Source organism: Ranitomeya imitator, chromosome 6, assembly GCF_032444005.1.
Source record: "Ranitomeya imitator isolate aRanImi1 chromosome 6, aRanImi1.pri, whole genome shotgun sequence".
NCBI classification, from domain to species: domain Eukaryota; kingdom Metazoa; phylum Chordata; class Amphibia; order Anura; family Dendrobatidae; genus Ranitomeya; species Ranitomeya imitator.
This window is the reverse complement of record NC_091287.1, coordinates 358,294,499-358,317,690: the sequence shown is the minus strand read 5'-3', so window position 1 is coordinate 358,317,690 and position 23,192 is coordinate 358,294,499. Positions and strand designations below refer to the sequence as shown.

Sequence of the window (23,192 nt, the reverse complement as noted above, 5' to 3'; positions counted from 1 at the left end):
CGGTACGGACGGTGCCGCCTCCATACACACTGGGCACGGTACGGACGGTGCCGCCTCCATACACACTGGGCACAGTGCAGACAGTGCCGCCTCCATACACACTGGGCACTGTGCGGACGATGCCGCTTCCATACACACTGGGCACGGTGCCGCCTCCATACACACTGGGCACGGCGCTTACACACCAGCCGGATACCACGTTGCGCACGCGCAGGCGGGTCCTGTGATTCCACTTCTGACCACTCGTCCAGGCCCGTCAGCTGACCGCACAGCGTCACGTGAGGTGTGTGCCGGTTGTGGGCGGGGCGGCTCGTGTGAGATATAGGCAGTGTGTCGCCGCCGCTCCGGTCTATAGCGCCCGTCTCCTCCCGCTGCCGCCATGTCTGTCCTCCCGCCTCTGTTCCAGTACATTGACAGTCACCAGGAAGTCTACGTGCAGGTAATGCCCCACTATGGGGAGGGGAGTGAGCTGCTGCAGCACCTCTTCCCTGCTGCTGTGTCCCGGGCTCGTGCCCCAGAGATGCACTATGTCCCCCAGCTGCCATAACCCCCTGTGTGGGGCCTGGTGCTGGGGCTGCCGGACTCTTCATGGTGTCCGGAGTGTAAGATCTCTGCTTGCTGAAGGAAAACTCCCTGCAGCTCCGCTTGTTCGGCTCATTAAAGGGATTTTTTTCTTTAACTTTTTTTTTTTGTGTGCAAATTCTTTGCTGGGATAAGTAATAAAATGAGCTGTTACCCCTCACCCCTCCTTGTGTCCTTTTATTGTCACCAGCACTGCAGCCAATCACTTTGCTCAGTGGTGAACGGCGCAAGTCTCCAAGGCCAGTGATTGGCTGCAGTGCTGTGGACGTGTCACTCGTTAATCCCGTAAGCTACCACTGCGCAGCAGAGGCGACGCCGCGTTGGTCCCAGGAGGTGCGAGTACTGGCTCTATTTATTTTCTCAATGTACTGGCTTGGCGCTGTGTGCCACGGCGGCTGTCTGGCTTGGCGCTGTGTGCCACGGCGGCTGTCTGGCTTGGCGCTGTGTGCCACGGCGGCTGTCTGGCTTGGCGCTGTGTGCCACGGCGGCTGTCTGGCTTGGCGCTGTGTGCCACGGCGGCTGTCTGGCTTGGCACGGTGTGCCTCAGCGGCTGTCGGCGGGCTTTTCTGTATATGAGAGCCCATTATTACACTTTCTTCACCGTCCGCTCAGCGTCAGGCCACCAAGTACACTGTATGATGAAGGAGTGTTTGTGACTTTGTGCCTTTCAGAGACTGGCAGAATGGGTGGCAATCCAGAGTGTGTCAGCCTGGCCGGAGAAGAGGGGAGAAATCAAGAAAATGATGGAAGTGGCTGTCAAGGAGATTGAGCGTTTGGGCGGCTCTGCAGAGCTGGTGGACATCGGGAAGCAGAAGGTGAGGACATGGCAGCGTTTCCGGGGGGTTTTGGCTGGAGGCATCTTATCAGTTCATATATTTAGGATCCTTAGGGCTCGTGAAGACGGACATGTCATCTCTCATCGGAGAGAATCTAGATCCCTCGCTAATCAGTGTCAGCATGGGGTGATCTGGTTCTCTCAGGTGAGAAGATGAAGAGAACATTTCTCCAGTGTCAGTGCGGAAATCTGACTGCACTCGTTTGTCATCCAAGTGCCAGGGGCTGCGGGCATTGCCAAAATGTCAGTGGAGCCCCCGCACCACCGAACACCCGCAACATCGCGCATCCGAACACCCTTTTCTCCCAGTCTGGGGTCCACAGCATCGCCCCACTCCTGTCTCTACCAGCAGCGACCCTGGGACCCCGCTTCACCCCCCAGCAAGCAGTAAGACACATGGATTTTAAGAGGCACCACCATTTTATTTAAAAAATAAATAAATTGTTTTTTTCCTATTTTTCTGGGGTGCATCTTATAAACCGCATAATCCGGTATATCCGTGTGTGCTCCAGGTGTTGAGTTTAGTATTCGCAGATCAGTCCGTGCCGATGCCTCCTGTCTGCTTATCCAGCATAGCTGTAATCTCAGCGCCCCACAGGCCTCTGTGCAAACTTCCGTACAGATGATAAATCCACCGCCTGCCCTGTTTACCTTCTCCGTGTAACTCCCTGGAAACTTGCCATACGCATTCCCTGGGTATATTAGACTTGTTTTACTGCCAGTTTTGCAATTGTCCTTCTATAAACTGACTGTTCCTGTCATTGGAAGCCATTACTAACCATCAGCATGTAAAAGCGGGTCACTGCAGTCTGTTGGGTGCAGTCATCTTAAGATGCCAGGGAGTCGCCCATATCTCAAAATGTAACATGACAGTGCGTCGTCACCACTTGTGTGCAGTGAAAACTAAAGTATAATTGTGCTGTGCATTGTTGGAATGGTAGTCGTTTACTTACGGCTCTAATTAGCTAGCGCCTTGTGTCCATACCAGACCCCTGGGATATAGCTCTTTACATGCGGAAGCATGATGATCTCCGGGCGATAGTTGTGATGAGGTTTGGGCATGGTGCCAGTCTTACTACTGGCTTTGTCTTGCCTCAGCATTTCTACTAGTTTCTCCTTGACTGATGTGAGTGAGAAGATGGACTTAATTTTAATGACACTATTATGTCAATAAGTAGGCAGCGGACTGCCTCCCTTCTCTGTAAAATCGGGTCCTCCAGCCCCGGAGGTATATGGTATCCCATATCCTTTATTAAACTCGGCCATACAATCTCAGGTGGGATCTGCGGAGACCTGGCCAGATGGACAGCTATGGGTTTTTACTTGTGACAAGTGTGGTCGGATCTCTCGCCTTACCTTTTTATAGATGTAACATGTCGGTTCTGCAGGGACGGAGGTTCCTGGGAATAGAGAAGGGAGCTGTTTGCTGTGTGATTGTCCAGAGCCATGATTACAACTGAAAGTATTACATAAATGTAGCTGATCTATTAAACTGTATCTCTTATTTTTTATTCAATGTTTGTCCTAGCTCCCAGATGGCTCGGAAATTCCTCTGCCTCCCATTGTTTTGGGCAAACTGGGTTCAGATCCTGGCAAGAAGACGGTATGTGTGTACGGACACCTGGATGTCCAGCCAGCAGCTCTGGAAGATGGGTGGGACAGCGAGCCCTTCGTCTTGGAAGAACGAGACGGTGAGCACCACAGTTCTTATTGTTCTCCTGACATGGCCCTTTAAAAATGCTGATCAGGAGAATGATTGGAGCTTCCTGTTATTTTGCAGTTGCTCAAAGTTTCATTTCCTTCAGGGTATTTTTTCTTCACAGAGACAGCTAGTCCTACTACCTTCTGCCGACATAGTGTTGTAATGAGGTTGGGGGAACCATGACAAATAACATCGATCCTCCGCTGACTGCTGTGATTTCATATAGTCACATTTTGCAGTTCTGTCTTTTTTTGGTGTCTGGTCTCTACTTACTTATTTGTATGTTTATGTTGCCAGGAAATTTTTTTTAATGACTCTAGTTAGACCCATTGTCAAAATGAAAGGATCCACACACAGCTCTGCACATGGCTTTACCTCTTCGTAACCTCTGAACATCATTTTGCCTCTTTCACACTGCCAAGTGCCTCCTTATATCCAGGCTCCTGGAACCATGCACATTGGGGAGACCGGTGCTCGCTTACTTTGTGTTAATAGAAAAAAAGTTTAGTTTTTACTACATCGGTGGTCGCAACATATTACATGGTTGAAATTGTATTGTATTGTGACCTTTCCAAACAAGGAATCATCATGGTCCGTGCGGCTCATACATATTTATTCTCTTATCAAGAATGGGGACATATTTGAGAATAAATGAGCTGCATGGACCATGATGATTCCTTGGTTGGAAATGTCAGAATATTTGATACTAACTGGACTAGTTGGCTGAAGATAAGACAGTAGTTATATAGTTGATCCTCACTATTGATTTATTTTTTAAAGCTGTTAATGAACTAGTAATGAGATCTGTGTTTGCAGGATGAGATATGATATGAGGCTGGTGCGTTCTGCTCTGTTCATTACCGTCCATACTTGGACAGATGTGCAAAACGGGTCTTCAGCTAACTTTTGATAGGTTATCTTACAATCAACCTTGAGAAGACCACCAAGCCCCTCCAATCTTCCGGCTCCAGCTTGCTAGGGGAACAGACCAATCCTCCAATGCTGAAGATTGGCACCATGGGTGGACTTCTGGGCTGATGGTGTACTCTAGCATAGCCGCTTTTCTTCTGCAGCATCAGAAGAGCGCACTGCCACTCATCTGACCAGCTGCAGAGCAGCACTTGTAAGCTCCACACTCTTTGCCTAGGAGAGCTTTCCTTCTGAAGAATGGGGGGGAATTTTAGTATGTAAATTACAGTTGCATTATGTTTTGTTTTTGAGTGTTTAACAATTTTAATCATTTAGGCCATGTTCACACAGTTCGTTTTTTACTGCGGAACCGCCGCGATTTTGCCGCTGCGGCTCCGCAGCTGTTTTCCATGCAGGGCACAGTACACTGTACCCTATGGAAAACAGGAACCACTGTGCACATGATGCGGGAATCGGGAAAAAAAGCCGCGCTGAATAGCTGCGGTAAAAAAGAAGTACCATGTCACTTCTTTTTGCAAAACTGCAGCGGTTCTGCGCCCATAGACCTCCATTGTGAGGTCAAACCCGCAGTAAAACCCGCAGATGAAAAATATATCTGCGGGTTTTACTGCGGTTTGTGGTGCAGAACCGCTGCAGTGTGGCTGCCCCCCATGCCCCAATCCCACCACCCCATGCTCCGATGCCACCCCCCCCGTGCTCCGACGCCCCCCCCCCCGTGCCCTCATCTCCCCCCCTTATACTTACCCGGCCTCCCGGTGTCCGTCCGGCCGTCTTCTCCCTGGGCGCCGCCATCTTGCAAAATGGCGGGCGCATGCGCAGTGCGCCCGCCGAATCTGCCAGCCGGCAGATTCGTTCCAAAGTGCATTTTGATCACTGAGATATAACCTATCTCAGTGATCAAAATAAAAAAAATAGTAAATGACCCCCCCCCCCCCCCCCCCCTTTGTCACCCCCATAGGTAGGGACAATAAAAAAAAAAAGAATTTTTTTTTTCCCCACTAAGGTTAGAATAGGGTTAGGGGTAGGGTTAGGGGTAGGGTATTTTCAGCCATTTTAACCCTAAAAAACTTCCTAGAAAACACACAGACTCTGCATAGAAAACTGCATAAAAAAACGCATCAAAAAACGCACCAAAAAAGGACCTGCGTTTTCTGCCAAGAGCTGCGGTTTTTAGTGCAGAAAAAACAGCAGGGAAATCAGGAACGTGTGAACATAGCCTTATTATGTGGATGGGGTCACTGGTACACTTTGCTCTCGGCACTGACTGAAGAGCTGTCGATTGTTTGCGAGGACGCGGTGAGCTTTGGATTATTCTGCACCTTTGCACTTTGTAGCGTGCTGACGATCCTAATTGCACATCTTTAAGATAACATACTGGCTGAAGTGGTATATTACACCGTCATTATTGGTGCAGATCAATGGGACTTTCAGTGACTGACTACATTATCTGAATCTTGGACTTGTTTTTGTCTAGGTAAACTGTATGGGAGAGGTTCTACAGATGACAAAGGTCCTGTGCTTGCATGGTTAAATTGCATCGAGGCCTATCAGCAAACAAAGCAGGTAAAACAGTAACTGCTGTGGAGTTGATTAAACCCTATCGTTTGTTATTGCCCAACTGTAGATATAGATTTTCTTATATGGCAAACTGCCCTGTGAAATAAGTTCTGTTGCCGTAGACGGTCTCCTCGAACTGTTGCATCGTTATAGTGCATCCGATCATCCTGGATTGTGTACACTGCGGTGCTTGGTCAGTAGGAACATAAAGCCGGGTGCCCCTGGCGGACCAGTGTGCACTCACCAGTCTCATCTATGATGAGACGTTTTTCTATGTTTCTGCAGCGGAAATGCATATACTGTAATCTGCAGCTAAGTATGTCAATAAAATTTTGCCAAAACCAAATACCAGGAAGTATCTAAAACAAAGCCGCTTTGATTAAAGCATGACACCTCAAAAAGACACCACAATGTAAAAAAGCTATCTAATGCATGTTAAAAAATAAATAAAAAAAAAGCACACAAAACCGCAAGTAACCTAACTTAAATAAATTGGTGCAGAAATTCTGCAACATCAAAAACACTCCAAAAGCTCATTGTGGGAACGTGGAATTATTGGCAACACGTGCAAATGACATCCAAGAAATATAAGGGGCTCCTGAGTTCTGCCCTGTACTTTGCTTAGTGTTGGACTTCCAATATTATCATACTGTTGATCCATCTCATGAATAGGTTATCAGCGAAGTCCAGATCTTTGCTGTCTGTCCTCGTAAACACACGTACCAGCCCTTGTCATAGGCATATACCTATTCTACCATAAGGATAACCAATGGTGGAGGCTTCTGTTCGTTCAATCACTATAACTAATTATTGCATGAAATGATCTGAAAACCTGAATATATGTATTCTTCCATAGGAAGTTCCTGTCAACCTCAAGTTCTGCTTTGAAGGAATGGAGGAGTCTGGATCAGAGGGCCTGGATGACTTGATCTTTGCCCGTAAAGATACATTTTTCAAGGATGTGGATTACGTCTGCATTTCTGATAACTACTGGCTAGGAAAGAACAAGCCATGTATCACATATGGGCTACGTGGCATCTGCTATTTTTTTCTTGAGGTATGTAGTGGCATTAGCCTCTCAGCTTATAAAGATGCCATGTAATCCTCAGAGGCTGACAGGCAAGATACAAGTAAGAACGTGTCATCTGCTAGTAAATTAGGTTAGCACGAATGTCTATTCTCTTATTTACTTATGTATATTATCTCTTCCCATTTTGTAACTTCTGTGAGGAGTGGTAACAAGATTTACACAACTGTATAATGTATATGTGGTGCCTCAGATTTAGCTGTTGTGCTGTCTCCTTAATAAAGACTATAAGGGTATGTGCACACGGTGAGTAATTGGCGGTGCTTTGGACTCAGCACATGACCACTGAGTCCGAAGTGCTGACTGCTTTTGAATGTAGGTGAATCCGCAAGTGTTCATTGAACAGTGCGGATTCACCACATCCAATACATTGTAGGGTAGGTGCACATGGTCAGTAAACGCTGCAGGTTGGATTCTGCGTACATCTGCCGCGTCCAGCTGTTGCAACATCCCATTATGTCTGCATCGATGCCCGCCACTTACCTGCGGAGATGGACATGCGGCACATCTTTCCAGACTGCAGGATGTCAACATATCTTGCAGAGGCGCTCAGTCTCCACAAGATAAATCTCACCCATACAATGTTTAGGACGCGGTGATTCCGTGCGGTTCAATGAACTAATGCAGAATCACCTGCGTTCTAAAGCCGGCAGCACTTCACACGCAGCAGACGTGCTGTGTCTAAAGCGCTGCTAATTACTAGCATGGTGTGCACACGTCTTTATGGGTGGAATTAATCTTGTGGAAAGACGTGCCGCATGTCCGTCTCTGCAGGTGAGCCGCGGGTGTCAGTGCACGCATTGGGGGCATGGCATTTCTTGAAATCCCATCCACTGCTATAACATCTGGACGCTGCTGGTTCGATGCCGCAGATGTACACATCGTCCAACCTGCTGCATTTATTGCCCGTGTGCACCTACACATATGCTATCCGATACGTTCTTGTCATATGGCGGAACTTGGACAGGTACTGGTCCAGAGGCTCAGTACTTGGAAGAGTTGCCAGTCCTTTTTGTCTTGCCAGTCAGTGGGATCCTAGAAGTCGTCATTTATGGCATCAGTGATATGCTGATGATGCATTGGGCATGGCCAGTCTATATTTTATTTTGTGCTTTCCTACTATTTTAAGTGCAGACTGTACTCACCATGGTGGTGAGGGAGAGCATACTACATAGACTATATTAGCTAGATGCTAGGCAGAAATTGAGGGTATGTGCCCACGTCAGGATTTCTTGCAGAAATTTTCCTGACAAAAACCGGACATTTCTGCCAGAAATCCGCATGCGTTTTTTTCGCGTTTTTGACACGTTTTTTGTGCGTTTTTTCCCAAATGCATAGAATTGCGGGAAAAACGCAGAAAATCCGCAAAAATAATAAACATGCTCATTTTTTTACCGCAATGCGTTTTTTTTTGCGTAAAAAAACGCATCCATGTGTACAAAACATGCAGAATGCATTCTAAATGATAGAATGCATAATGTATGCGTTTTCAATGAGTTTTTATAGCATTTTTAGCGCAAAAAAACCTGAACGTGTGCACATGGCCTAAGACCTCTTATTCCAACTTGTCTGTGAAAATGTAGCTGTGAAAAATAAAAGCTGTATAACAAATCCTAATGGTATCCAACAGAATCCGAGCAAGGGGAGACTACAAAATGTACTAACTATGGCTGACGTTACGGCACTTCTACCATAATGGCCTGATCAACTGTGACCCATTAGACCTGTCATTTCTCATGGATTCTATAAAAATGTGAATATGATGTGAAGTTTAGGGAGGGGAAAACTGGTGTCATGGTTTTTGTTCTAGCCGCTCAGAAGGTATTGTGTTTTTTGTTTCTTTTCCCTTGTAGGTTGAATGCTGTGACAAAGATCTTCACTCAGGGGTATACGGAGGTTCTGTCCATGAAGCGATGACTGATCTTGTTTTTCTGCTGGGTAGGTAGGCCTTTAATAATTTGTTACCGAAGAGCTTACAAAGATCTTTACAATCTTCTGAGAGTGCACAACCATATACTAAAGCATAAAAAGATTCCCACCCCTTTCTGGCATGCTTCTTCTAGGTCATAGATAAACCACCATACCACCACCATACATGGTGGATTTATAATATGTGCTGGTCTCGAAGGGTTTCTATAGAAAAGGAAAGACAAAAATTGATTTGCACCAAAAAGAATTAACAACCTTCGTAAATGTAACCTTTTATGTTCATGACCTGTATGCCTTCTGCTTTGAAAAACATGCTTATGGAATATGTAGGCATGTCCCTTGCCAGGTCCCTTCTTATTTTTATTTTTTTTGTTCCCCACAAGGCAGTTTAATAGACAAGAAGGGAAAAATTCTTATTCCTGGAATATATGAAGCTGTGGAACCTGTCTCCAATGATGAGAAAGCAATTTATGACGCTATTGACTTTGATCTTGAGGAATTTGCTAAAGATGTTGGTACTCGTAAACTGCTACATGCATCAAAGGTACTGGGCTTTATCAAGATTTAGAAGGCAATGTCTTCATATGTATTTTTAATAGTTTTTTTTTTTTCATTTTTTTTTATTTTTACAACAGAAAGTTGTTCATTACACTCATCATTTATTTGTATTAAACTGTAAGTGAAGAAAAGGGGAAAAAAAAATTATAGCTCTAGGTTATACCATATTATAGTATGGCTTGCTGTATGAAAAACCTGTATACTGCTGCAAAAGAAGCAGTGCTGTTGACTGTCTTTGCCATTGACGTCCTGCTTTCTATTCTCATCATTATACTGCAATTGGGCTAAATATTGGCTGCTTGCTCCTGATCTGTAGAGGCCTTCTCTTCTGCCCCATGTAAAAGGTTGACCAGTGCAGACACATGTGGATTGTCTCTTTCACAGGAACAGATATTGATGCACAGGTGGCGATTCCCATCACTCTCACTCCATGGTATTGAGGGAGCCTTCTCTGCAAGTGGAGCCAAAACGGTCATACCTAGAAAAGTCATCGGCAAATTCTCCATAAGACTTGTACCTCATATGACTCCAGATAATGTGAAGAAACAGGTAGGAAACGTCTGTATTATTAATTCACATGTGTGAGCAAAGGTAAAAATGGAACTTTGGTCTTGTGTTATAGCCTCTAAAAGGGGTTATATAATTTTTCAATTTGACGAAAACGTGTCTGGGTGATCAATGGGTGGAGCAGGCTGCCACGAGAGGTAGTGAGTTCTCCTTCAATGGAAGTCTTCAAACAGTGACTCCTGCACTGAGCAGGGGGTTGGGCATAACAACACAGGAGGTCCCTACGAACTCTAACATTCTATGATTCTATTTTTTTTCCCCCATTTCTACCAATTCACCCCGATAAAAAACTATGCATGGCTGCAAAAATAATTCTATTTTATCCGGATAGTGCACTTAATCTGCTTGTCTTTTGGTTCTGTGTATGTAACGGGTTATCAGGTGGCAGGACATACGCAGTCAATCTTTCATCTTTGGTCACCATATCTGCAAGCAGCTTTAAAAGTATAAACGTTCGCACAGGTACGAGGCTCTATTCTAGTGCCATAAAGTTAGTGGTAGGATATACAGAGCCGGCTGGGACTGGGGAGTGTAACTTTACTGTTGCATATAACTAGGACAATAAATGGCTGAGCATGTGGTCAATCGGTAACCCTAGTTGTACGCAGCAGTTAAACTAGATTCCACCATTCCCGCACACTCAGTAGATACTATCTGTTGTTTTTTGCTGTACTAAAATAATCCTCCTGTTAGGGAGAATAAAGACTGGCTGCACATCTGCTATATACTTTATATGATCTGCCCTCTTTGTATTGGACTCTGTGCTCCACATATGGCGTTCTTGTGTCCTGGGTTTATAAGTCTAAGTATGTTCCTTTTTGCTCATTATTTTTTTATATGCTCAAGAAGGATGTCTCAAGTTATCACCTATCCTATTTATCCTAGAACACTGATTCCATAGGATAGGTGATAACTTAACGTAATACAGGAATGTAACAATTCATTAAAAAGTTTGCGTTTGTGCATAATGCCAGCAGTAGATGTTCCATTAGCAGAGGCTCTAACAGAATATATGGAAAGAATAATTCTCCTAAAGTGTTTTTAAAAATAAGGTGGGGGGATATGGATGAGTAATGTCTTGTGTTTTACATGAATCTAATTATTATCTTCCTTCCGTTTATTGCTTAGGTGGAAGATTACTTAAGTAAGCAATTTGAATCGTTGGGTAGTCCAAACAAGTTTAAAGTTACAATGGGCCATGGAGGAAAACCTTGGGTCTCAGATTTCAACCACCCTCACTACCTAGCTGGAAGGAAAGCCATGAAAGCTGGTACGCCATGACGCAATGTGATCTAACTGAATAGGAACAGACCTTGGTGTGGATTAAGCATTTTATATAGATTGTACTCCCAACTCATTGTAATCTCTCTACAGTGTTTAATGTTGAACCTGACCTGACTCGAGAAGGTGGAAGCATTCCCGTAACTTTAACTTTCCAAGAAGCAACTGGAAAGAATGTTATGTTGTTGCCTGTCGGAGCAGCAGATGATGGCGCACATTCCCAAAATGAAAAACTTAACAGGTGAGGACAGTTTTCTGGGTCAGATTATGAAGCTGCACTTTCCTCTTTCATTCCTTGTGTTTTAAGATTTTTTCACATTTAGACAACTTATAGCTACATAGTAACACTTGCGGACTGGAATTGTTTCCATAGATTTTTATTCCCCCGCCCCGCCCCCCCCCCCCCCCCACCCAAAAAAAAGGCACCGTAATCCTTATCAAAAAGCACTTTATATATTTTACCTGCTCATTTAGTCATAGGGGTGTGGTTTATTTTGTTCAGTCCCGATTGGCACCGCCCACACAATTTGAGTGATGTTACCGGGGTTTTGCCCACTCAAATCCGCTTTGAACAATCCAGCGCTTGTGCGGTATATTGTAATGTCGCACTTGCGAGGTGTCAATCAGGGAACCGGGCATGCGCCGTGATGAGTGGGCTGCCTGCACTGGCTGGGAGCCCTAGGACGCTACTATGGTATTGCTGTATCTACTATATAATCGTCTAAGGGTCACTTCCGTCTTTCTGTCTCTTTCTGTCTGTCTTTCTGTCCTTCTGTCTGTCCTTCTGTCTGTCCTTCTGTCTGTCCTTCTGTCTGTCCTTCTGACTGTCCTTCTGACTGTCCTTCTGACTGTCCTTCTGCGATGGGCGCAGTCCGGCGGCAACATGACCGCTCCTTCCTCCCCGCAGTCAGTGCCCACTCCGTACTCCCCTCCAGTCAGCGCTCACACAGGGTTAATGGCACCTGTGTGAATTGGTGTGAGTTGCTGAATTGGGGATAGCTATATTCATAACGGTTAACTTAGGGTGGGGGCTCATAGTTAAGGGTTTATAAGGGGCAGCTGTTTGGGGCTCAAGTCCTTTTTGGAAGTGCATTTGAACAGCAAGGTTGATTGCTGTTGAGGGGAACTAGAGAAAAAAAAATCTATAAATCTTCAGCATAGCGAGTGTGAGCGAGCTGAGTGTGACCTGAGTGTAAGTGTGGACAGCGGTAAGTGTGACTTGTGATTCAGTGACTTTGGAGTCAGGGAGTTTCCAAGGGAGGAATTACTGAATTGTGGTCTGATTTTTATTAATACTTTGTATTTATTTTTATTTTTTTATTGAACTGTTCTGTCTGGTGCAATCCCCATTAGGAAATGTGCTCCACTCTTGTTAATGCCATCCAGTGCACATCTTGCCACATGTATGCAATCCTTGAGCAGCCGATCGAGGGTGCATACTGCTGTGCGAGATGTGAGCACGTTGTGCATTTGGAAACCCAGATTCTGACTCTAAATGTGCAGCTGGCAACACTGAGATCCATAGACAATATGGAGAGGAGTCTTCTGCTCACGGAGCAGACGCTCAATGGGACAGATGAGGGGGAGGATGGTGGGATGGAGCTGCAGGACAATGAAGTAGCAAGCTGGGTGACAGTTAGGAAGCGGGGTAGAGGGAAGAGTGCCAGGGAGGCTAGTCCTGATCTGGAACACCCCAATAAGTTTGCTAAGTTGGCAGATGAGAGGGGTGCCAGTACAGGGGTAGCACTGCTGCAGCCAGGCATGTCCTCTGAAAGCCGGAGGAGTGACTGCTCCAGTAAGGAGGGAAATAGGAGAGCAGAGCAGGGCAGGCCAGACAGGTGCTGGTAGTGGGCGATTCAATTATTAGGGGAACAGATAGGGCAATCTGTCACAAAGACAGGGATCGTCGAACGGTGTGCTGCCTACCTGGCGCTCGAGTCTGACACATCGCTGATCGGGTGGACAGATTATTGGGAGGGGCTGGTGAGGACCCAGCGGTCATGGTGCACATTGGCACTAATGACAAAGTTAGAGGTAGGTGGAAGGTCCTTAAAGATGATTTCAGGGAATTAGGCTGCAAGCTGAAAGCAAGGACCTCCAACGTGGTATTTTCCGAAATACTGCCGGTACCACGTGCCACGCCAGAGAGGCAACGGGAGATTAGGGAGGTTAATAAGTGGCTCAAGAATTGGTGTAGGAAAGAGGGGTTTGGGTTCCTGCAGAACTGGGCCGACTTCTCAGTTGGCTACAGGCTCTACGCTAGGGACGGGCTGCACCTCAATGGGGAGGGTGCAGCTGTGCTGGGGGAGAGAATGGCTAGAAGGTTGGAGGAGTGTTTAAACTAGGAATTGGGGGGGAGGGTATTCATTTTATAGGAGGGGAAGATAGTGCAGACAGAGACCTGGGCACAAATAAGGAAGTTGGGGGTGGCGGTGGCATGGGGGGTGGGGTCAGAACAGTTAATAATTTAAGAAATAGAAGTACAGAGAGGAACATAAAGTGCATGTATACTAATGCCAGAAGCCTCGCCAACAAAATGGACGAATTAGAACTAATGTTGTTGGAGCATAATTATGACATGGTGGGGATATCTGAAACGTGGCTGGATGAGAACCATGACTGGGCTATTAACTTGCAGGGCTATAGCCTGTTCAGAAATGACCGTACAGATAAGCGAGGGGGAGGGGTGTGTCTATATGTAAAATCATCCTTAAAACCCATCCTGCGCGATAATATAGGTGAATTTAATGAAAATGTAGAATCCCTGTGGGTGGAGATTAGGGGAGGGGGAAAAAATAATAAATTACTGATAGGGGTTTGTTATAAATCTCCAAAAGTAATTGAAGCAATGGAGAATATCCTCGTAAAGCAAATAGATGAAGCTGCGACTCAAGGAGAAGTCATTATTATGGGGGACTTCAACTACCCTGAAATAGATTGGGGAACAGAAACCTGCAGTTCCAGCAAAGGTAATCGGTTTTTGACAATTATGAGAGACAATTACCTTTCACAACTGGTTCAGGACCCAACAAGAAGGGGGGCACTGCTAGACCTAATATTAACCAACAGGCCAGACCGCATATCAAATATAAGGGTTGGGGGTCACTTGGGAAATAGCGATCACAAAATAATAAGTTTTCATGTATCCTTTAAAAAGATGTGTAGTAGAGGGGTTACAAGGACACTAAACTTCAGGAGGGCAAATTTCCAACGGATGAGAGAGGATCTTGGTGCAATTAACTGGGACGATATCCTGAGACACAAAAATACACAAAGAAAATGGGAGACGTTTATTAGCATCCTGGATAGGACCTGTGCACAGTATATACCGTATGGGAATAAACATACTAGAAATAGGAGGAAACCAATATGGCTAAATAGAGCTGTAAGGGGCGCAATAAGTGACAAAAAGAAAGCATTTAGAGAATTAAAGGAAGTAGGTAGTGATGAGGCATTAAATAAATACAAAAAATTAAATAAATTCTGTAAAAAGCAAATCAAGGCAGCAAAGATTGAGACAGAGACTCATTGCCAGAGAGAATAAAAATAATCCTAAAATATTCTTTAACTACATAAATAGTAAGAAACTAAAAAATGATAGTGTTGGCCCCCTTAAAAATAGTCTGGGTGAGATGGTGGATGAGGATGAGGAAAAAGCCAATATGCTAAATGACTTTTTTTCATCAGTATTTACACAAGAAAATCCCATGGCAGACAAAATGTCTAGTGATAAAAATTCCCAATTAAATGTCACCTGCTTAACCCAGCAGGAAGTGCGGCGGCGTCTAAAAATCACTAAAATTGACAAATCTCCGGGCCCGGATGGGATACACCCTCGAGTACTGCAGGAATTAAGTACAGTCATTGATAGACCATTATTTTTAATCTTTAAAGACTCCATAATAACAGGGTCTGTGCCGCAGGACTGGCGTATAGCAAATGTGGTGCCAATATTGAAAAAGGGAACAAAAACTGAACTCGGAAATTATAGGCCAGTAAGCTTAACCTCTACTGTGGGTAAAATCCTGGAGGGCATTCTAAGGGACGCTATACTGGAGTATCTGAAGAGGAATAACCTCATGACCCAGTATCAGCACGGGTTTACTAGGGACCGTTCATGTCAGACTAATTTGATCAGTTTCTATGAAGAGGTAAGTTCCGGATTGGACCAAGGGAACCCAGTGGATGTAGTGTATATGGACTTTTCAAAAGCTTTTGATACGGTGCCACACAAAAGGTTGATACATAAAATGAGAATAATGGGGATAGGGGAAAATATGTGCAAGTGGGTTGAGAGCTGGCTCAGGGATAGGAAACAAAGGGTGGTAATTAATGGAGCACACTCGGACTGGGTAGCGGTTAGCAGTGGGGTACCACAGGGGTCAGTATTGGGCCCTCTACTTTTTAACATATTTATTAATGACCTTGTAGGGGGCATTCAGAGTAGAATTTCAATATTTGCAGATGACACTAAACTCTGCAGGGTAATCAATACAGAGGAGGACAATTTTATATTACAGGATGATTTATTTAAACTAGAAGCTTGGGCTGATAAATGGCAAATGAGCTTTAATGGGGATAAATGTAAGGTCATGCACTTGGGTAGAAGTAATAAGATGTATAATTATGTGCTTAATTCTAAAACTCTGGGCAAAACCGTCAATGAAAAAGACCTGGGTGTATGGGTGGATGACAAACTTAAATTCAGTGGCCAGTGTCAGGCAGCTGCTACAAAGGCAAATAAAATAATGGGATGCATTAAAAGAGGCATAGATGCTCATGAGGAGAATATAATTTTACCTCTATACAAGTCACTAGTTCGACCACACTTAGAATACTGTGCACAGTTCTGGTCTCCGGTGTATAAGAAAGACATAGCTGAACTGGAGCGGTTGCAGAGAAGAGCGACCAAGGTTATTAGAGGACTGGGGGGTCTGCAATACCAAGATAGATTATTACACTTGGGGCTATTTAGTTTGGAAAAACGAAGACTAAGGGGTGATCTTATTTTAATGTATAAATATATGAGGGGACAGTACAAAGACCTTTCTGATGATCTTTTTAATCATAGACCTGAAACAGGGACAAGGGGGCATCCTCTGCGGTTGGAGGAAAAAAGGTTTAAGCATAATAACAGACGCGGATTCTTTACTGTAAGAGCAGTGAGACTATGGAACTCTCTGCCGTGTGATGTTGTAATGAGTGATTCATTACTTAAATTTAAGAGGGGACTGGATACCTTTCTGGAAAAGTATAATGTTACAGGGTATATACACTAGATTCCTTGATAGGGCGTTGATCCAGGGAACTAGTCTGATTGCCGTATGTGGAGTCGGGAAGGAATTTTTTTCCCCAATGTGGAGCTTACTCTTTGCACATGGGGTTTTTTTGCCTTCCTCTGGATCAACATGTTAGGGCATGTTAGGTTAGGCTATGGGTTGAACTAGATGGACATATACTCTTCCTTCAACCTTAATAACTATGTATCTATGTAACATGTTAGGGCATGTTAGGTTAGGCTATGGGTTGAACTAGATGGACATATACTCTTCCTTCAACCTTAATAACTATGTAACTATGTAACGCTGCTATTAACCCTGTGTGACCAACTTTTTTACTATTTATGCAGCATCAATAGTAAAAAGATCTAATGTTAAAAATAATAAAAAATCATCATATACTCACCTTCCGGCGTCTTTCCCGCTCCTCGCGACGCTTCGGTGACCGGTCCATGCATTGCAATCTCGCAAGATGATGACGTAGACCGTAATGCACTCTTGAGACCGGAGCGTGCGAGGATCCAGGGGCCAACGGAAGGTGAGTATATAACTATTTTTTATTTTAATTCTTTTTTTTTTTTAACAGGGATATGATGCCCACATTGCTATATACTATGCGCGGGCTGTGCAATGTACTATGCGCGGGCCGTGCAATGTACTATGCGCGGGCCGTGCAATGTACTATGCGCGGGCTGTGCAATGCACTATGCGCGGGCGGTGCAATGTACTATGCGCGGGCGGTGCAATGTACTATGCGCGGGCGGTGCAATGTACTATGCGCGGGCGGTGCAATGTACTATGCGCGGGCGGTGCAATGTACTATGCGCGGGCGGTGCAATGTACTATGCGCGGGCGGTGCAATGTACTATGCGCGGGCGGTGCAATGTACTATGCGCGGGCGGTGCAATGTACTATGCGCGGGCGGTGCAATGTACTATGCGCGGGCGGTGCAATGTACTATGCGCGGGCGGTGCAATGTACTATGCGCGGGCGGTGCAATGTACTATGCGCGGGCGGTGCAATGTACTATGCGCGGGCGGTGCAATGTACTATGCGCGGGCGGTGCAATGTACTATGCGCGGGCGGTGCAATGTACTATGCGCGGGCCGTGCAATGTACTATGCGCTCGGGCCGTGCAATGTACTGCGCTCGGGCCGTGCAATGTACTGCGCTCGGGCCGTGCAATGTACTGCGCTCGGGCCGTGCAATGTACTACGCGTAAGTGAAAAGCAAAAGTGTGTGTGGGGTGGGGGGGGAGTTTTTAAAAAATTTGAATACAATTACTGACATAAGAGCATTGATCCGACCCATAGTATCTATTCCAAAAATGTTATTTAAAAAGAAAAAAATGTAGGTTGCCACACAGTAAACAAGCTTCCACACATTCACTCCATTGATGGAAAACTATGGGATTTGGAAAATGTCGGCATAAACCAAGTGTTATTTATTTTTTTTCAAAGTTCAGTTATTGTTTTAGAAGCCACTAAAATAGTTAAAGTGCTTGGTTTCTCTGTGATCATATTGACCCAGAGAATCAGGTTGTCAGATAATTTTTACTGCACAGTTAACATATAACAAAAAAAAAAAACTGTTGGAATTGCGTTTTTGTTTATTTCTTCCCCATTTCACTGGACTAAAAAAAAAACAAATGCCATTTCTCTGTATGGTGAAATAAATGGTGTCATTCAAAACTACAACTAGTCCTGCAAAAAGTAATCCATCTTATGTCTGTGGAAAAATAAAGAAGTTATGGCTATTTAAAAAAGGGGAAGAGAAAAATGAAAATCGGTAACGTCATTTACAGGTCACGCTGTAGGTTGTTCCTCTTGAAAGCGGCTTAAGGACACGGGACACTAAGCTGTCCAATATATGAACAAATCTAACTTTATTCATTTTTACTCCAGGTACAACTATATTCAAGGTGTCAAACTTCTGGGAGCCTACCTGTATGAAGTATCGAAGTTGGACTAATTCTACAGTCAAATCCTCATTTAACAGAAGAAAAGTACACACTCATCTAACTTTAAAAGACGACCTAGACCCTTAATTTGTGTATTCTGAAAAATAATCAAACATTCCAAAAATAACAATTTTTAAGTTAACCAAGTCTCCTTGCAGTTCTTTGTCAGTAGACATGCCATTTTGGGGAAAATGGCTTCGGCTATGGTTTATTTGCAATGTATAAGGCAAAGGCAGGACACTGAAAATGCTTTGTGAAGACAAGGATCAGAATAGAAAAAATCTATTATCTGTATAATATTAAAATGCCTGGTGACCAATTGTTCTGCTCAGACTACCTAAGGAGCCAGTAAGTAATCTACAACTTAGGCAGCGTTGGCATGCTCTGTTTGGCTGGGCACATATGGGTCTCCGATAGACAGTCAAGTAAGCAGTTGCTCCCTCATTCCCGCCTATCTACTGCAGAAAAAAAGGATAAGGCATTTTAATCCAACATGCCCAACTGGTCTTCCCTGACTTTGAGTCTCCCCTTTAAAATACATGGTCCAGCAGTTCTACTGAATTTAGCAGGGTCTGTCACAAAGATGGAAATTCTAATATCTAGAAAAGTGAGTTTAAAAAAAAAAACAAAAACTGTTATCCCATACATAACCCATGCTTAAAGGGAATCTGTCAGTAGTATCCACTCTCCTAAGCAGTCTACATGGGATGTACCTCACAGGGAGCTGCATAAAATAATGCCTTGAGATCTGTGATGCGATGTCTTATTACAGAGTTATGTCTTTTTCTGTGTAATCACACACAGTGCTGCAGTGAGATAAGGAGAGGGCGGCCATTACACATCACACTGGTAACAACCCCCTATCCCCTTCCCTTATATATAAAACTAGATGGTGGCCCAATTCTAACACATCGGGTATTCTAGAATATGTATGTAGTTTATTTATGAAGATTTAAGAATAATGCAATGAATACACAGGCTTTTCCAGGTAAAATATATATATAATCAGCGCAGCGGGGTTTAAATCCCAAGCCAATGTCGCTGATTGGTCGCAGCTGGCACCAATCAGTGAAGCGTGGTTTCAAATCCTGCGCCAATTCGCGGCCGAACTGCGCCTGTTGCTGATTGGTCGTGGGCAGCTGGCGAGACCAATCAGCGACGTGGGATTTCCGTTACAGACAAACAGACAGAATTAGACGATTATATAGTAGATACCCGATGCGTTAGAATCGGGCCACCATCTAGTATATATATTAACATTAGTGCTTACATTTGTTTTAATCCATTGGTTTTTCTCCTGTCTTTGTTTTAAGAGTCAAAACTTTTAGTCATCTATCTCTGTATTGATAGCTTGTTTTCTACAGGATGACTTAGTTTTCAAAGACACCATTTATTTTACCATATGATAAACTTAAAAACGGGGAAACATTTTTATACTCTCCCTTACACACTGTCCTCCATGTTGTTCTCTCCCTCACACACTATCCTCCATGTTATTCTCTCCCTCACACACTGTCCTCCATGTTATTCTCTCCCTCACACACTGTCCTCCATGTTATTCTCTCCCTCACAGACTGTCCTCCATGTTATTCTCTCCCTCACAGACTGTCCTCCATGTTATTCTCTCCCTCACAGACTGTCCTCCATGTTATTCTCTCCCTCACACACTGTCCTCCATGTTATTCTCTCCCTCACACACTTTCCTCCATGTTATTCTCTCCCTCACAGACTGTCCATTTTATTCTCTCCCTCACACACTGTCCTCCATGTTATTCTCTCCCTCACAGACTGTCCATGTTATTCTCTCCCTCACAGACTGTCCATGTTATTCTCGCCCTCACAGACTGTCCATGTTATTCTCGCCCTCACAGACTGTCCTCCATGTTATTCTCTCCCTCACAGACTGTCCTTCATTTTATTCTTGTTCTAGTGTATGTATGTAGTTTATTTATGAACGCTGATTGGTCGTGCCCGGCCGACCTCGACCAATCAGCGACGTGGGATTTCGGTTACAGACAAACAGACCCTTAGACAAATATATATAAACTAGATGGTGGCCCGATTCTAACGCATCAGGTATTCTAGAATATGCATGTCCACGTAGTATATTGCCCAGCCACGTAGTATATTGCCCAGCCACGCAGTATATTGCCCAGCCACGTAGTATATTGCCCAGCCACGTAGTATATTGCCCATCGTCGTAGTATATTGCCCAGCCACGTATTGCCCAGCCACATAGTCTATAGCAGAACCACGTAGTATATTGCCCAGCACAGAGGCACGTAGTATAAAGACTTAAAAAAAACAAAAAACAAACATATACTCACCTATAGCCCGTTGAAGTCCTGCTATACTTACCATCCGCCGCCTTTCTCGCTCCTCTCCACGCTCCCGGGATCGCTCCATTGCAAGCGGCAGCTTGCGGTCCGATCCCAGGGCTGGTGTGAGCAGGACCTATGATGATGTCACGGTCACATGACCGACCAGAACGTCACGGCAGGTCCTTGTCCCACATCAGCCCTGGGACGGGAGCGGAACCTGCCGCTTGCAATGGAGCGGTGCCGGGAGCGTGGAGAGGAGCGAGAAAGGTGGCGGAGGGTGAATATAGCAGGTTTTTTTTTTTTAATTTTTAGCATGACATATTTTTACTATTGATGCCGCATAGGCAGCATCAATACTAAAAGGTTGGGGACACAGGGTTAATAGCGGCGGTAACGGAATGCGTTACCGCCGGCATTAACCCTGTGTTAGCGGTGACCGGAGGGGAGTATGGAGCGTGCGGGGAGCGGAGCGGCGGGTACACAGTGCGGGAAGCGGAGCTCCGGGGACAGTGACTACGGGGAGCGGGCGCTGGCCACTGACTGCGGGGAGTATGGAGCGGCCATTTTCTTCCGGACTGTGCCCGTCGCTGATTGGTCGCCGCAAAACAGCCACGACCAATCAGCTACTTGGATTCCCATGATAGACAGAGGCCAGGACCAATGAATATCCATGACAGAAGGACAGACGGAAGTACCCCTTAGACAATTATGTATATAGATGATCTCTGGTGGCAGATTCAATGCAGTTCAGTGTCTGGTCGATAGTCCTGAACATCTCATTGACCTATAAGAAAAAGTCTTTCTGGAATAAAACATCAGATCGCAGATATCAAGGTATCACTTTATTCAGCTTCCTATGGTCTATATGCCCATATAGATGGCTTAGGAGGGAAGATCCTACAGACATATTCCCTTTTAAAATATTACTGTGAGCTACTTGGAGCTTCCAAATTCTTGAAGTCAGCTAATCTGTGACAAACTGAAGACTGTACTTCCTAAAGGTACCGTCACACATAACGATATCGTTAACGATATCGTTGCTTTTTGTGACGTAGCAACGATATCGTTAAGGAAATCGTTGTGTGACAGCGACCAACGATCAGGCCCCTGCTGGGAGATCGTTGGTCGCTGAGGAAAGTCCAGAACTTTATTAAGTCGCTGGATCTCCCGCTGACATTGCTGGATCGGCGTGTGTGACGCCGATCCAGCGACGTCTTCACTGGTAACCAGGGTAAACATCGGGTTACTAAGCGCAGGGCCGCGCTTAGTAACCCGATGTTTACCCTTGTTACCAGCATAAACGTTAAAAAAACAAACACTACATACTTACCTTCAGCTGTCTGTCCCCGGCGCTCTGCTTCTCTGCACTCCTCCTGCATCCTGTGTCAACGCCGGCCAGCCGGAAAGCACAGCGGTGACGTCACCGCTCTGCTTTCCGGCTGACAGTGCAGAGGAAAGCAGAGCGCCGGAGGACAGACAGCGGAAGGTAAGTATGTAGCGTTTGTTTTTTTAACGTTTATGCTGGTAACCATGGTAAACATCGGGTTACTAAGCGCGGCCCTGCGCTTAGTAACCCGATGTTTACCCTGGTTACCGGGGACCTCGGGATCGTTGGTCGCTGGAAAGCTGTCTGTGTGACAGCTCTCCAGCGACCAAACAGCGACGCTGCAGCGATCGGCATCGTTGTCGGTATCGCTGCAGCGTCGCTGAGTGTGAAGGTACCTTTATTGAGAACAAGGAGCCAATCATCCAGGATACAATAAAATAGTGCTGCATCCTGGTGGTGCGATTGGTAAAACGCTTAGCGTGAGGTGGAGAGGGGGGCGGGGGGACTTTTAAGCCCTTGCAGGTTTCCTGTCCCTAGAGGATGAGAAGATTACCTCTTTGTGATGCTGTCATGATGGACTCCTGGAAATACAATTACCAGTAGAACTAATTATTTTTTTGTAGTAAAAACGTAACTTTTTTTTTTCCCTGTCACCGATGACAGCACCAACGAGAGAGGGGATCCGTTCTTAAATGACAGGGAACCTTCAAGATAAAAAGGGTGGCTCCTCTCTTCACATCAGTAGTTTCCTGTGCTTGACAGGGGAGCCTTTACCTGCATTGTGGCAGCATCGCAGAAGAGCGAAGACAAGTTTCCGGGCCTTGGTTTGTCAGTTGCAGCAGGGCACTGTCTCTTCTAATGCCAATGCCAGAGATACTGGAAGCGCCGTGGGAGGGCCCGATGGGGTCTCAGCCATCAGTCGTGCAGGAACTTGCGGCGCCATCACTGCATGGTTAGCTGGCAGCCCTGCGTCCCGGCTTGGTCACAGAGCGCGGCCAGCAACAGGTTAGGAAGATCAGGCAGGACAGGGCAAGGGTAGTACTCATAGCCCCTTTTTGGCCCAAGAGGCCTTGGTTCTTTTGGCTGAAGAGCATGTCAGTCACGGAACCATGAGTTCTTCCAGAGATCCCGGAACTTCTAGCGTAAGGGCCCGCCGTGTTCCATCTTCAGGCAACTGGGCTGCTCTTAACAGCCTGGAACTTGAGGTCAGTGCTAGAGGGTAAGGGGTTCTCTACCAACCTGGTTTATACCTTACTTGATAGTAGAAAGCCGGTCAC

At 45.3% G+C, this 23,192-nt stretch overlaps 1 protein-coding gene across 1 annotated transcript; it reads left to right on the top strand.

The window, feature by feature from the left end:
* On the top strand, positions 1-18,409 carry LOC138642657 (cytosolic non-specific dipeptidase-like). The gene is made up of 11 exons (XM_069730968.1): positions 1-439; positions 1,254-1,397; positions 2,946-3,108; positions 5,524-5,612; positions 6,463-6,663; positions 8,547-8,631; positions 9,006-9,166; positions 9,565-9,729; positions 10,876-11,017; positions 11,122-11,269; positions 18,212-18,409. The coding sequence occupies exons 1-11, from the start codon at positions 380-382 to the stop codon at positions 18,276-18,278; spliced, it is 1,425 nt and encodes a 474-aa protein (XP_069587069.1). The 5' UTR covers positions 1-379; the 3' UTR covers positions 18,279-18,409.
* The last annotated feature ends 4,783 nt before the right edge of the window (positions 18,410-23,192 follow it).

Excerpts from the sequence above, each read along its gene's own strand:
- LOC138642657 (XM_069730968.1), top strand. The coding sequence starts at position 380 with ATGTCTGTCCTCCCGCCTCTGTTCCAGTACATTGACAGTCACCAGGAA. Across the intron at positions 1,398-2,945 it reads TGGACATCGGGAAGCAGAAG|CTCCCAGATGGCTCGGAAAT; the intron begins GTGAGGACATGG and ends TGTTTGTCCTAG. Across the intron at positions 11,270-18,211 it reads CAAAATGAAAAACTTAACAG|GTACAACTATATTCAAGGTG; the intron begins GTGAGGACAGTT and ends TTTTTACTCCAG.